Source organism: Microcaecilia unicolor, chromosome 8 (genome assembly GCF_901765095.1).
Source record: "Microcaecilia unicolor chromosome 8, aMicUni1.1, whole genome shotgun sequence".
Lineage (NCBI taxonomy): Eukaryota > Metazoa > Chordata > Amphibia > Gymnophiona > Siphonopidae > Microcaecilia > Microcaecilia unicolor.
The window spans coordinates 40,975,764-40,990,801 of record NC_044038.1 but is presented as its reverse complement, the minus strand read 5'-3'; the positions used below and the strand labels follow the sequence as shown (position 1 = coordinate 40,990,801).

Below are 15,038 nucleotides of genomic sequence, written 5' to 3'. Positions count from 1 at the left end.
GAAGGCGCCCGGTGGGAGAGCTTGTCGAGAGCGGTTTCCCGCTGATGCAGTTGGTCCACCATCTGCTCGACCTTCTCACCAAAAATGTTATCCCCCCGGCAAGGGACGTCGGCCAGTCTCTGCTGGGTGCGGTTGTCCAGGTCAGAGGCACGCAGCCATGAGAGCCTGCGCATCACTATACCTTGGGCCGCAGCACGAGATGCCACGTCACAGGTGTCATAGATACCCCTGGACAGGAACTTTCTGCACGCCTTCAGCTGCCTGACCACCTCCTGATAAGGCCTGGACTGCTCCGGCGGGAGCTTCTCGACCAGGTCCGCCAGTTGTTGCACATAGGTCCGCATGTGAATGCTCATATAGAGCAGGTATGACTGGATGCGGGTCACGAGCATGGAGGATTGGTAGGCCTTCCTCCCAAACGAGTCCAGAGTGCGAGACTCCCGCCCCGGGGGCGCCGAGGCGGTATCCCTCGAACTCCGTGCCCTCTTGAGAGCAGAATCCACGACCGCCGAGTCATGGGGCAATTGGGGCCGCATTAACTCTGGGTCGGAGTGGATCCTGTACTGGGACTCTGCTTTCTTGGGAATGGTGGGGTTAGTTAACGGTCGCACCCAGTTCCGAAGCAGTGTCTCCTTGAGGACATTGTGCAGCGGCACCATGGAGGACTCTCTAGGTGGCGATGAATAGTCGAGGACCTCGAGCATCTCGGCCCTCGGCTCTTCCACAGAGACCACGGAAAAGGGAATGCTGATAGACATATCCCGCACAAAGGAGGCAAAGGAGAGGCTCTCGGGGGGGTGAGAGTTTCCTCTCCGGTGAAGGCGTGGGGTCCGAGGGAAGGCCCGTAGACTCCTCTGAGGAGAAATATCTAGGGTCCTCCTCTTCCCCGGTATCGGACATAAGCTCATGTAGCTGAGTCCTGAACCGGGCCCAACTCGACGTCGAGGCACCGAGGTCTCGGTGTCGTCGAGCGGTGGACTCCCGCGCCGGCGGGGACGGAGCTCCCTCCATCGACGTCGACGGGGACTCCACCTGCGTGGCGGTCGAGACCGGCGCCGCAAGCGGCGGCGGTGTCGACGGCCCCGGCGCCGGGCTAGAGCTCACCGGCGCCACAGACATCGGCGCCGAGGGCGCAAGCACCCCCGGCGCCGGCACAGCCTGGCGCATCAGCCCTTCCAGGATCCCCGGAAGGATGGCTCTGAGGCACTCGTCCAGGTCCGCTGCCGGGAAAGGCGGTGGGGCCGGTAGGGGTGTCGGTGTCAGAAGCTGATGGGGGCCAGGAGACGGCACCGAGGTGCTGGAACCCTGACGCGTCGGTACCTCCACGACCGACGGGGACCTCTCCTCTCGACGATGACGCTTCGGCGGCGCCTCCTCTCCGATGTCCGGATGCACCGAGGGCGACCGGTGACGACGCTTCTTGTCTTTCTTCCGATGCGCGTCACCGGTGCCGGGAGGTATGGAGGAGGAGGAGGACGATCCCCCTCGGTCCCGGGGAGCCGGGTCAGACAGGGTTCGGTCCCGAGGACCACGGGCTGAGGGAGTGACCGGGGCCGACTGCCCACGCGGCCGCTCACCTCTGCCCTCGCCAGCGGACCGGCGGGCCGATGGGACCTGTTCTCCTGGGGTCGATGCCATCGGTGCCGATGTCTCGGGCATCGATACCGGTACCGAAGGACCGGGCGTCGATACCGATGCCGTCGAGGTCGACGTCGAGGGGCCGGCGCAAGTTCCAAAAAGACGGTCCCGCAGAACTTGCCTCGCAACCTGAGTCCGTTTCCGGAGACCGAGACACAGGGAACACGACTTGATATTGTGCTCCGGCCCGAGGCACTGGAGGCACCAAGCGTGGGTGTCGGTCTGCGAGATCGGCCGGCCGCAGCGACCACACTTTTTAAATCCACTCGGGACCCTTGAGGACATCGACGGAAAAATCGTGTCGGCGAAGTCAAAATCGTCAATGGTGGCTGAAATCACACCACGAAAAGGAAACGACCGTGCGGCCACTAGGCCGCAACGCGGCGTCCCCGCTGGAAGCGAGGGAAAAAGGGGGCGCGTGCTCCACACGCGCAGGGCTTCTTTTTTTTTTTTTTTTTTTTTAAAAAGAAACCGGACGGTAACTAAACAAAATTAAACAAAGAAAAAGCACGATCCGCGATCGAAATCCGGCGGCTGAATCCGAGAGAGCGGCGAGGCACGACTCTCTCCAGATGCGGAAAAAAAGGAACTGGCGGGAGCGGTCGCGCACGGGCGGGAAGACGGCCGCGCATGCGCGGTGGGCGTGCCCTGCGTGCCGACCGTCCCGCGAAGCTTTTTTCCGGTTGGTGGGGGCTGCCGCGGACGTCACCCAGTCGTGAGAACAAGCAGCCTGCTTGTCCTCGGAGAATGTACAGTACAGTTAAAGGGCCATCAAAGAGCAAATGAGGTTCAGACGAGATTAGATCACGAGTTCTCAGATGCAGAGCTGTAATGCTTGAAACATGATCATATTGGCAATGTGAACATGACAATATACTGCAGTGTGAATTCTGAATACCTCTCTGGAATGTACTGAATATAAGCTGATAAATTAAAAAAAAATTTCTGCTTTTCAAATTTTGATTTCTTGCACAGCTCTGCACTAGTATGCACGATGAACAATATAAGAGCTAAAAAGGGAGTAACGGTCTGAAAATGTTTTGAGACAAATTGTCTGAAGCTCATTTGCTCTGTGAAGGTCTATATTAGATCCTGCTTCATAGGTCATGCTATCAGGTTTTGTTATGATAAGGCAAGCACCCCAAATGAGAAAGGAAATGGTTTCAGTGGTATTACATTCATTTGTTGATTAAAAGTCATTATGGATATGCTTTGAGCTGATATGAATAGTACAGTCAAAAGGAATATTCTGCGGACAACCACAAACCAGGCATTATGTAATATCAAAAAGTATCTTTCCCTAAATTTAACACATTTTGCATGTGTCTTGGATACACAACCTTTGGGTATCACTTTAAAAGATAAATTATGTTTTAAAAGGCCAGGAAAGCATTACTTACACTCCATGCCATGAAATTGGAAAAGCCCCAGTCATTTTCTTTATGGAAAAACAAATGACTAATACGACGGCTAAAAGATTTTTCATCATCCTTGTAATTTATTATCTTCAGCACAGCTTGCGCATGGCAGGACCATGACCTGTAATGTCAAACAGAATAACTGGACCTGCTGTAGCTGGACTTCAAGTCAACTGAATGGTTATTAGGAAACAAATTCTGCAGCATCACAATAGGTGTTCACCACTGATATATCACAATATTAATTACAAATGCACAATGAATTAACTTCCTCCATCTGTGCCCATACGATTTATTTTACTGTGCTATCGCATTATTGCATGCTAACATCATTACCACGCATTACAGTAATGAATAGGTCCCACTGCATAACACAGGACCTGTGATAAATAACATGCATTAATGTAAGTTAGCACAAGATTATGTGGTAGTTTAGTAAATCTAGCCCTATATGGGGTCCTTTTATTAAAACTTAGTGTGCACTAATGGAATGAGCAAGTATTAAATGTTAAGAAGCCCATTTTATACTTCTGAGCTTCTTAGCATTAGGAACGTTAATGCTGTTAGCACACACTAAAATGTATACAAGCCAGGGTCTGAACAAAAGAGGAGTGAGTGGGAGAACAGCTATAACGTAAGTCTGCACCAATAATAAATAATAATAATCAGTGTGATTTAGGAGTAATCTCGGAGTATAGACGCGCCCAAACGAGACTACACAAAGACAATTGGTGTCTCTACGGGTGGATAAGCTTCTCGATCATTGAACTACTCCACTGTTTTTAATTTTTATCTTAAGTGAGCAAACACCCTGTGCTCTGTGTTTAAACGTAAACTATATGCAAAATGACTATCTTAAAATAACTGTTCTCTCCATCCATAGCATAGCACTCACTAAACTTTCTCCTATAATGTTATCCTTATTCCAATCATCAAAACAACTGATGTGCCAAAATGTCTCCGCACTCTTAATGGATTGGAAAAAAAATATATGTATGCTTCATCCTTCTATTAATAGGCACTTAGCTTGTGTTACAGTGGTCCACTTCTGATTCATCTATGTAGTCCAGGATCCCCTCTTTCAGTGGCATCCCGTGGTCCCACAAATACTGCTTTAAATCGTACAGCATGCGCCGATGGAAAATTTCTGTCTTTTAAGCATTCCAACGCTCTGCTGTCTACTGACTTAATAATCGATGCTCATTGTGAAAGCTTGATAATCCACACTAGACCTCTGCAAATTCAACTCTGCAGAGTTTCGAATTAACTTTGTCAGGAACTTCAGAGATGTATTTAAACAAGGTTGAGCTGAGATTACTCCTAAATTACACTAATTATTATTTATTACTGGTGCAGACTTATGTTATAGCTGTTCTCCCACTCACTCCTCGTTTGTTCAGACCCTGGCTTGTATACATTTTAGATCTTTATTACCAGCGGTCATTTTTTGGGGGATTTAGTTAGTTAGCACACACTAAGCTTTAGTAAAAGGGCTCCTATATAAAGTGTGCTGCTGTATTCCCAGAAAACTGCACAGCACGGATTCGTGGTTTAAAAAATATGGGAAAATTAGGTTCTTACCTTGGTAATTTTCTTTCCTTTAGTCATAGCATATGAAGCCATTACGTATGGGTTATGTCCATCAACCAGCAGGGGAGATAGAGAGCACTCAAACTTTCACAGTGCCCTCTTGGCCAGCTAGCTCCACTACCTCTTCAGTATTTGAAGCTTCCAAAGCAGTATGGCAAACCGCAATGGGAATCACAAGAGCTTTCCTCACAGCGAACGATGGCCCATCACAAGGACATGAACTCATAAAGGAGGGAATGCACATCCTCCTGGAGGGAATAAACTCATCCTCCTTATTGTATAAGTGGAGAGGAACACACGCGCCTCCTGGAGGGAATCACACATCCTCCCAACACACTGGAGGGAATGAACTCATCCTCCTATTTATAGAACTGGAGGGGAACACACGCGCCTCCTGGAGAGAATCAACACATCCTCCAAAAAAAACATGCTGGAGGGAATGAACACATCCTCCTAAATTTAAACTGAACATGAATCCTGAAGATTGTTTTCCAACTTTCTCCCAAGGAAGGAACTTCAGGAAATTAGAACAGAACCTGAAAAACAGATTCACAGCATACAGACAATCATACAGGGAGGGCTCATGGCTTCATCTGCTATGACTAAAGGAAAGAAAATTACCAAGGTAAGAACCTAATTTTCCCTTCCTTGTCATCAAGCAGATGAAGCCATTACGTATGGGATGTAACAAAGCAATCCCTAGATAGGGTGGGAACAAGCCAAACCACGCGCTAGCACTTGTGCACCAAAACGCGCATCCCTCCTGGCAGCCACATCCAGCCTGTAATGTCGGGCAAAGGAGAGCTTAGAAGCCCATGTTACTGCACTGCATATCTCTTGAAGAGAGAGTGCTCCAGTTTCAGCCCAAGAGGAAGAAATCGCTCTAGTAGAATGTGCCTTAAAGGCTACAGGCGGAACCCTGCCGGCCAGCAGATAAGCTGAAAAGATAGTTTCTTTGAGCCAGCGTGCAATAGTGGCTTTAGACGCTGGAGACCCTCTGCGAGAACCGGATAGCAAAACAAACAGATGATCAGAAATCCTGAAAGAGTTAGTAACTCGCAGATACTGCAGCAGAGTCCTGCGCACATCCAAAAGGTGCAGCTGCCCAAAAGATTCTGGAAACTCTTCCTCTGAAAAAGAGGGCAAGAAAATAGGCTGGTTTAAGTGAAAGGCTGAAACCACCTTAGGCATAAAGGAAGGCACGGTCCGAACCGTGACTCCGGACTCTGAAAATTGCAGAAATGGGTCTCTACAGGACAGCGCCTGGAGCTCTGACACCCGTCTCGCCGAAGTAATGGCCACCAGAAAAACGGTCTTCAGTGTCAAGTCTTTCTCCGATGCTCGCCGAAGTGGCTCAAAAGGAGATGCCTGCAGGGTTTTCAAAACTAGCCCCAGGTTCCAAGCTGGACAGGGTGCTCGCACTGGAGGTCGGAGCCGAAGCACCCCTCTAAGAAACCATGCCACATCTGGGTGAGCAGCCAAAGACACGCCTTCCACCTTACCACGAAGGGAGGCCAACGCTGCCACCTGCACCCGCAGGGAATTATAGGCCAAGCCTTTTTGTACACCTTCCTGCAAAAAGTCCAGAATCGGCGAGACAGGAGCCCGCATTGGAACAATGGCTCTGGAAGCACACCAAGACTCAAACAGGCACCAAATCCTGGTATAAGCCACGGAAGTGGACCGCTTGCGGGCTTGCAGGAGAGTGGAAATAACTTTATTGGAATAACCTTTATCCCTCAATTGCGCCCTCTCAATAGCCATGCCGTAAGACCAAAGCGGCCGGTGTCCTCCATGGCTACCGGTCCCTGAGTCAACAGGTTCGGTACCAGAGGTAACGGCAGAGGAGCCTCCAGGAGCATCTGTCGGAGGTCTGCATACCAAGGTCTCCTTGGCCAATCCGGGGCGATGAGGACCACTTCTCCTGGGTGCAGCCGAATCCGCAAGAGCAGGCGCCCTATCAAGGGCCATGGGGGAAACACATAAAGTAGACCCGGAGACAAGGGTTGAGCCAAGGCATCCAAACCCGCCGAGCGAGGATCTCTCCGTCTGCTGAAGAAGCATGGGACTTAGGAATTGGCACTTGTCGCCATTAGATCCATCACGGGCTTGCCCCATTTGGCACAGATCTGCAGGAATACTTCGTCTGCCAGATTCCATTCTGCTGGATCGATCTGATGCCTGCTCAGATAATCGGCCTGCACATTGCTCTGACCTGCAATATGAGCTGCCGACTGAAGATGCAGCTCGGCCCAGTGGCAAATCAGTTCGGCCTGCGCGGCTAGTGCTCTGCACCTTGTTCCGCCTTGTCGATTTATATAGGCCACCGTTGTCGTGTTGTCCGACATCACTCTGACAGCCAATCCTTCCAGGGTCACTTGAAAGGCCAGAAGCACCTGAAACACCGCTTTCAACTCTAGGCGGTTGATAGACCACTCCGACTCCTTGGGTGTCCATAGACCCTGGGCATGCTTCCCCTTGCAGTGTGACCCCAGCCCTTCAGGCTGGCATCTGTTACCACTAGGCACCAAACGGGGAGCGTCAGCGGCATTCATCGCCGCAGCATGCTGTCCGAGAGCCACCACTCCATGCTGAGACGGGCCGCAGGGAGCCAAGTAAGTCTGCATTGATAATCCTGAGAAATAGGAGACCATCTCCGGAGTAGGGAATACTGTAGAAGTCTCAGGTGCGCTCTCGCCCAGGGTACCACTTCCATCGTGGCTGTCATCGATCCCAGCAGCTGGACAATGTCCCAAGCTCGCGGGCGGGGCATCCTCAGGAGCAGACGGACCTGATTCTGAAGCTTGCACCGCCTTAGCTCGGGTAGGAACACATAGCCCGAGACTGTGTCGAACCTGGCCCCCAAAAACTCTAGAGATTGTGAAGGGGACAGGTGACTTTTGGCCATATTGATGACCCAGCCTAGAGATTGCAGTACTGAGACCACTCTGGCTGTAGCTTGTAAGCTCTCTGTTGCAGAGTCTGCTCTGATGAGCCAGTCATCTAGGTACGGGTGAACCCTGATACCTTCTCGCCTGAGAAAAGCAGCTACTACCACCATTACCTTCAAAAAGGTTCAGGGAGCTGTGGCGAGGCCAAAAGGCAAGGCCCTGAACTGGAAATGTTTTCCCAACACCGCAAACCTCAGAAACTTCTGGTGCGGGGGCCAAATCGGTATGTGCAAGTACGCTTCTTTCAGGTCTAGAGACGTGAGAAACTCTCCTGGCTGAACCGCCGCAATGACGGCGCGCAGGGATTCCATGTGGAAATGCCGCACTCTCAGGGACTTGTTCACTTCTTTTAAGTCCAGAATAGGGCGAAAGGACCCACCTTTTCGCGGCACCACAAAGTAGATGGAGTATCGGCCGCAGCCTTGCTCGGCGGGAGGCACCGAGGTCACTGCCCCTAACTGAATCAGACCTTGTAAAGTCTCCTCCACCGCCGCCCGTTTGACGGCAGAACCGCATCGGGACTCCACAAACACGTCTCTTACTGGGGCGTTGAATTCTATTCTGTATCCATCTCTGATCAGGTCCAGAACCCACTGATCTGAGGAAATCTTGGCCCACTCCTCGACAAAGAGGGAAAGCCGTCCTCCGATGACAGGCATCGAGGAGAGGGCCGGCGCACCATCATTGAGAGGGTCGCCCCTGAACTCCTGGTCTTGAGCCACCGGCTGCGGAACGCTTGTCCGAGCGAAAGGAGTTCCTCTGCTGACCACGGGCACGTGAAGTGAACCCAGCAGAACGCCCCAGGCGGTACCTTCTAGCTTCACGGAAGCGAGGTCTGTACGAGGAGTGGACCGCCTGGCCCTTAGAGGAAGGCCTCTGCCTATCTTCGGGCAAGCGCTGGGGTTTTGGATCACCCAGGCCTTTCACAATTTTCTCTAACTCCTCACCAAATAGGAGAAGTCCTTGAAAAGGCAACTTCACCAACCTTTGCTTAGAGGCCATGTCCGCTGCCCAGTGTCGTAGCCACAGACGACGGCGAGCCGCCACTGCTACTGCCATTTGTTAAGCCGAAGCTCTGACAAGGTCATAAAGGGCATCAGCCAGAAAGGACAAGGCCACCTCCATCCGCGGAGCCACATCCAAGAAGGGCTCCGCTCCATCTCCGGGCTGAGCCACTGCCTGTTGCAGCCAAGCTAGGCAGGCTCTCACAGCATAACAGCTGCATGCAGACGCCCGAACAGTGAGACCTGCAATTTCAAAGGACCGTTTCAACGCTGTTTCCAGCCTACGGTCTTGAACGTCCTTCAGGGCAACACCTCCTTCAACAGGGAGGGTAGTTCTCTTTGTCACCGCAGTGACTAGGGCATCCACTGTAGGCATTTGAAAACGAGCCATATGTCCCTCACGCAGAGGGTATAACTGCCCCATAGCCCTGGAAACTCTCAAAGGTCCCTCGGGGTCAGCCCACTGAGCCGAAACAAGCTCTAGGATGGAGTCATGCAAAGGGAAGGCCCGAGCAGCTTTCTTGGTACTAGCCATCCTGGGATTACCTGAGGAGGCCATGCCACTGTCAGGATCTTCAATCGAGAGGGCCTGCAGGGTATCTGAAATAAGCGCTGGCAGCTCATCACGGTGGAAAATCCTCACCGCGGAGGGATCATCCAGATCCTGTGGTAAATCCGCACCTGACTCTGGTTCCTCAGACCAAGAACGTCTGTCAGAGTTCTCCGAATCCTCACACCCCGACCACGGGGGGGAAAAGGTGCACCACAATCTGAAGGGGAATTAACCCTTCTGCGCTTATCTTTAGGCCAAGCATCCGGGAAAAAAACCTCACTGGGCAGTCCCAGGCCAGAATCCATCGGGGGGGGGGGGGGGGGGGGGGCAATCAGAGGAGCCTCAGGCGACCCTTGAGGAAGGGCTCTTTTCATCATGTATGCTTTATGCAGCAAAAGCACAAAATCCGGGGAGAAAATCTCACCCTGGGCACCCAAATCCTGTCCGGTGCTAGCCACTCCTGAAGTAACCTCATCTCGAGGTGCCCCACCCGGCTCAGGTCTCTCCGTGTCCACGGAGGCCGCGCCATGCGGTGTAAGCAAAATGGCGCCCGCTGTCAGCTCAGAGCGGGAAGAAACATCGCTCGCCATGCTCAGGCCGGCTCCTACGCCAATACAGCACGATTTACAGAGCCCTGCTGCTGATTTGCGCTTGCCACAAGTGGAACAGCGCTTTACATTGTCCGCAGCCATCGCCGAAAAACGGCGGTAAAATCCAAAATGGCGGTTTCGCGCCAAAATCGCCCCGATCGCGGGCCCACCCCGGAGGAGTTGGAAAACACTCTTACCTCAAAGGATCTAGTGTACAACTACGATCCTGCTGAAAATCAGGTCAAAAAACCTCTGTTCCAGCATCTCTGCGTTTAAAAACGCGACGCGACTTTTTTTTTTTTTTTTTTTTTAAGCTGTGAGGAAAGCAGAGGTATTGAAGACTCCGGAGGCTCAGATGAGTGGGAAAGGCAGGGAAAGGGCGAACCTATATGCCTGTATCCACTGTTGGTGGGTAAGGACAGGGAAAGCAAGGCAATATGTCCACATCCACAGAGGTATGGGTAAGGCAGGGAAAGGGCTAACCTATGTGCCTTTAAAGTGAAGCTGCTATAGCCTCCAACACCCCGGTTAACAACTGGCAAGCCAGGAACCACCTCCCGGCAGATTTTTCTGGAGCTCGAACAAGCTGCAGCCACCCTGCTAAGGGAGATAGAGAATACTGAAGAGGCAGTGGAGCTAGCTGGCCAAGAGGGCACTGTGAAAGTTTGAGTGCTCTCTATCTCCCCTGCTGGTTGATGGACATAACCCATACGTAATGGCTTCATCTGCTTGATGACAAGGAAAGTACCCTTTACCTGATTCGCCAAACCACCAACAGAACAGAACATAATACACAGGAGGACCTAGTAAACATCTGAAGTGCCTTCTTGTTAAAAGCCACCATATAAAAAAACCAGATCTAAAAGATTTTAGATTGTCATATAAATCTTAAATAAAAATATTTTTATTACCTAATGATCAGCCAAAATATTTCAGAGGCTTATAAAAAGGTACACTTACCAGTCACGTATTCTTTCAGCATATTCGGAAATGTTCTTATTTACCAATATGCAACAAGTGCTGATTAATAACACACTAAAGCATCTGAAAACCGATATTTGGGAAGACTATGTATGAAACCTAACCACTAAGAAAGAGTCATAGTTGGTTCAAGCTTAAGTGCACTCTCTTGTTCCATTCTTGCTTCACCTTCAAAACTGACAGGATGACTCTGGATAAGCTGACAAAATTCCAGACAACTAGGATTACCAATGAAGCAAGTGACAAGCTGAGCTCTGCAGACAATTTAAGCGTTCATATGCTAATTTTATTTATTTATTTTTTAATTGAGTTGATTTTATATTATGAAGCATCTGCTTACACAGTAATCATATTTTAAAAGGCCTCTGAACAGCTATGTTTACTGAAAAGTTATTTTCTATATATAACATGAGTCAACCATCACCAACTCCACTTATAGGTTTGACGCCTCCTCCCTCCACTCTATCCTCCCAAGGGGATATTCATTTCTCTCAGTATACCAACTGAAGTACCAGGCATACTAGGTGTTCCTAACAGTGATAACTCTCCCATAAAGGCAATGCCACTAAAGACTTATTAATTCATAATTTTAACTTTCAATAACTTACTGATCCCAGTTATTTATAACACACGCTGTTTATCTGTAAAAATAAGCATATAGCATACGGGACACAAAAAAAACTTACGTAGATTCAGACTCAGCGTTGCACTGAAGAAAGAATCCTACACTCTTCTGATGAGGTCTGTCTGGGTAAAACCGTGGCATCACCATTATCTTCCATGGGAGATTCCGTACAAAGCAGGGAGGGCTAAGAACAGATTCACTTAACCTGCTGAACCGTTCAACTGTAAACTGAAAAGTTGCTTCTGACCGCCAACTTGTATCTGTAAAAATAAATATTTTTGGTTTCAGTACAGCTTTTTACAATGTTTTTTGTTTAGGGGGTTATTGTTTAAATGTTTATGCATGTGTAAATTTATTTTAAATGTTTTATTTGATGACTGAAAACCTAATAATTTGTAGATCTGCAGAATGTTTTAGAAATACATAACCTGTAGCATTTCTAACAATTTGTTGATCAGATTTCCAGAATATTTTAGAAATACATAACCTGCAGTAGTTTTTGAGAGAAAGTATGTGTGTGCGCGCGTCTTTACTGTTAACACTTAGTGACAATTATAGCCCTTTTAATAAAAGCATTTAAGAATCTATGACATCTCTATAAACTTTCTCCGTTATCTGTATCATTGTATAAACAAACTGAATATGCAATTTGTTGATCCTTTCTAAATTTCAGCTGGAGTTCCACAAGCTAATTGCTTATTTAAATACTCTAATGCAATGCTTGAAAAACCTCACGCCCCAGGCCACTATGGCAACTAAAAACTGGGACCTGGCACCTAAGTTTGCAGCCCTGAGCAGAAGCAAAGCAAGAAGTACACTTCCCCCTTCCACACCCCCAAAGCTGCACTTGCGACTTAGGAGTAGACGCAGGCACACCCACATACGAAGCCCCAACCCTCACAGTCCCAGAACAGCGCTGATAGGTGTATGGAAAGTAGGGCTGCACCAAATATTCACATTTGATTCGGAACCAAACAATTTGTAATTGGCCAAATATTCATTTACATTTGAAAACAAATAATCCAGGGGCTCTACTGTGCTAAATCCTACTGAATTAAACACTCTGATTTCACGTTGTTTCCTTTATTATTTGTTATATTAAAGCTCAATACCCATTATTTCTATTCCGTATTCGGCAAATAATATATTTTTCATTATTTGTCTTCTGCCAAATAGTAAAATATGCTATTCGGTATAGCTCTAATGGAAAAAGTGGCTACACATCAGGCCACAGCCATCTTCTCTATGCTTTGATGCTAAATGCAAAATTTGAACCACCTCTTATCAGTGCCGGTTCGGGGCTGCATGGGAGTGCTCCATAAGGAGCATCATTACTAAGGAGGAGATTGGGGAGAGAGTTGGAGGACGAAGAGGGATTGAGAGACACCTTTGCTGCAGGAGATGATGTGATAAGGCTGCTGTTGGTGTGGCTGGGAAGGGGATGGAGAGAGACTTTAGGGTTGTAGCTGCTGGGAGTGAGTGAAGGTTAAAACTGAAGCTGCTGGTTGGACTTAAGTGGGCAATGAAAAAAGGTTAAGGCTACAGCTTCTGGGAGTAGGTGGATGGGCGCACCATCTCACCCACCCACAGCACCTTTAGCTTCTCTCCTCTTCCTCCACTTTCTATCTCAGTTGATAACACCCTCATCCTCCCCGTCTCATCTGCCCGCAACTTCGGAGTCATCTTTGACTCCTCTCTCTCCTTCTCTGCGCATATCCAGCAGATAGCCAAGACCTGTCGCTTCTTCCTCTTTAACATCAGCAAAATTCGCCCTTTCCTCTCTGAACACACCACCCGAACTCTCGTCCACGCTCTCATTACCTCTCGCCTGAACTACTGCAACTTACTCCTCACCGGCCTCCCACTTAGCCATCTATCCCCCCTTCAATCTGTTCAGAACTCTGCTGCACGTCTCATATTCCGCCAGAACCGATGTACTCGTATCACCCCTCTCCTCAGGTCACTTCACTGGCTTCCGATCAGATACCGCATTCAATTCAAGCTTCTCCTTCTTACCTACAAATGCACTCAGTCTGCTGCCCCTATCTTTCTACCCTCATCTCCCCTTACATTCCCGCCCATAACCTCCGTTCACAGGATAAATCCCTCCTCTCAGTACCCTTCTCCACCACCGCCAACTCCAGGCTCCGCTCATTCTGCCTCGTCTCACCCTATGCTTGGAACAACCTTCCTGAACCCTTACGCCAAGCCCCCTCCCTGCCCGTCTTCAAGTCTTTGCTTAAAGCCCACCTCTTCAATGCTGCGTTCGGCACCTAACCCTTACCGTTCAGTGAATCCAGACTGCCCCAATTTGACTGCCCCTATCGGACCGACCGTTCACTTGTCTATTAGATTGTAAGCTCTTTGAGCAGGGACTGTCTCTCTTTGTTAAATTGTACAGCGCTGCGCAACCCTAGTAGCGCTCTAGAAATGTTAAGTAGTAGTAGCCTAAAGCCTCTCGCTCCATTACAAGGTAAGCTGTAGGTGGGTGATGGGGGGAGTAGTAGCCTCTTATCCACGCCTTTCCTCCCACTTTAATTATTAACATTTAATAAATAAACTTGCTGTATATCACCTTGAGCACATTATGATTATGCGAATTATAAATGTGCATAAATAAAAAATTCCAGTGTTCCAAGCAGGCCTGTGGAGTCAGTACACCAAACCTTTGATTCAGAAAACTATTTTTCTACTGTCCGACAATATATAACTCATTTACCAGTATTTTAGATCCAGGATTATAGATATATAAAAAATATATATATATAAAAAATGTAAGTTATTTTGAAGCTAGAGTCAGCATATTTTTACCGACTCCAACTCCACAGCCCTGGTTCCAAGTCTGATTCCTAGACTTTTGGGCTGGCTTCTAGATCCTAAAAAAATTTGTTGAGCCCTGCCCTTAATAGCATCCTTTTGGCTACCATGCCCAGATCTGGGAGAGGAGCAGAGTCTTGACTCAGCAAATATTCTGGCACTGGAAGTAGTAAGAATTATTGAACATTCTGACAGTCTTGAAAACCAAGCAACAGAAAAGTTCAAATGAGGGGCTCCCAAGAAAAAATTGGTTATGGATCCCTATAGCAGCAACAAGGAAGGACACCACCCTCTCTTCCTAGTCTCTCCACTCCTCCACAAGACTTTAAGGAAGCTGAAAGCAGCAAACAGCATTTATTTTTAAATACACTGCTATGCTGCCTCCCTCCAGCTTCCCCCACCAAAACAGCGTCTTCAATAAAGCAAAGATACTTTCCTGTAGAAGGTATTCTCCGAGGACAGCAGGCTGATTATTCTCACAAATGGGTCAAAGATCCTCGTCGTCCTGGGAATCAGCATAATAGCCAGCCAAAAATTTTCTACAGCCTTCTGGTTCGCGTGCTGCACCCCACCATGTGCCTTCCCACCGAACACATGACTGTGCTCCTCAGTTTAAACCAACAGCATAAGAAAAAAATTAAAAAGACAAAAACAACTGCAAGGGGAGGTGGGCTGGATTGTGACAATGATCAGCCTGCTGTCCTCGGAGAACACCTGCTACAGGTAAGTATCTTCACTTTCTCCAAGGACAAGCAGGCTGAATCATTCTCACAAATGGGGTATCCCTAGCACCCAGGCTCACCCAAAACAACAAACATTGGTCAATTGGGCCTCACAACGGCGAGGACATAATGTAGATTAACCTGAAACT

General features: G+C 48.8%; 1 protein-coding gene across 2 annotated transcripts in view; it reads right to left on the bottom strand.

Annotated features, from left to right (window-relative positions):
- Nucleotides 1–15,038, bottom strand: part of USP7 (ubiquitin specific peptidase 7) — a 377,898-nt gene that overhangs the window by 277,557 nt on the left and 85,303 nt on the right. For both annotated transcript variants that reach the window (XM_030213526.1, XM_030213525.1), the window contains exons 3-4: nucleotides 11,412–11,610; nucleotides 3,039–3,177 (exon numbers count right to left, since the gene is read on the bottom strand). In XM_030213526.1, coding sequence (XP_030069386.1) covers nucleotides 3,039–3,177; nucleotides 11,412–11,610 — 338 coding nt within the window. The remainder of the gene's footprint in view (nucleotides 1–3,038; nucleotides 3,178–11,411; nucleotides 11,611–15,038) is intronic.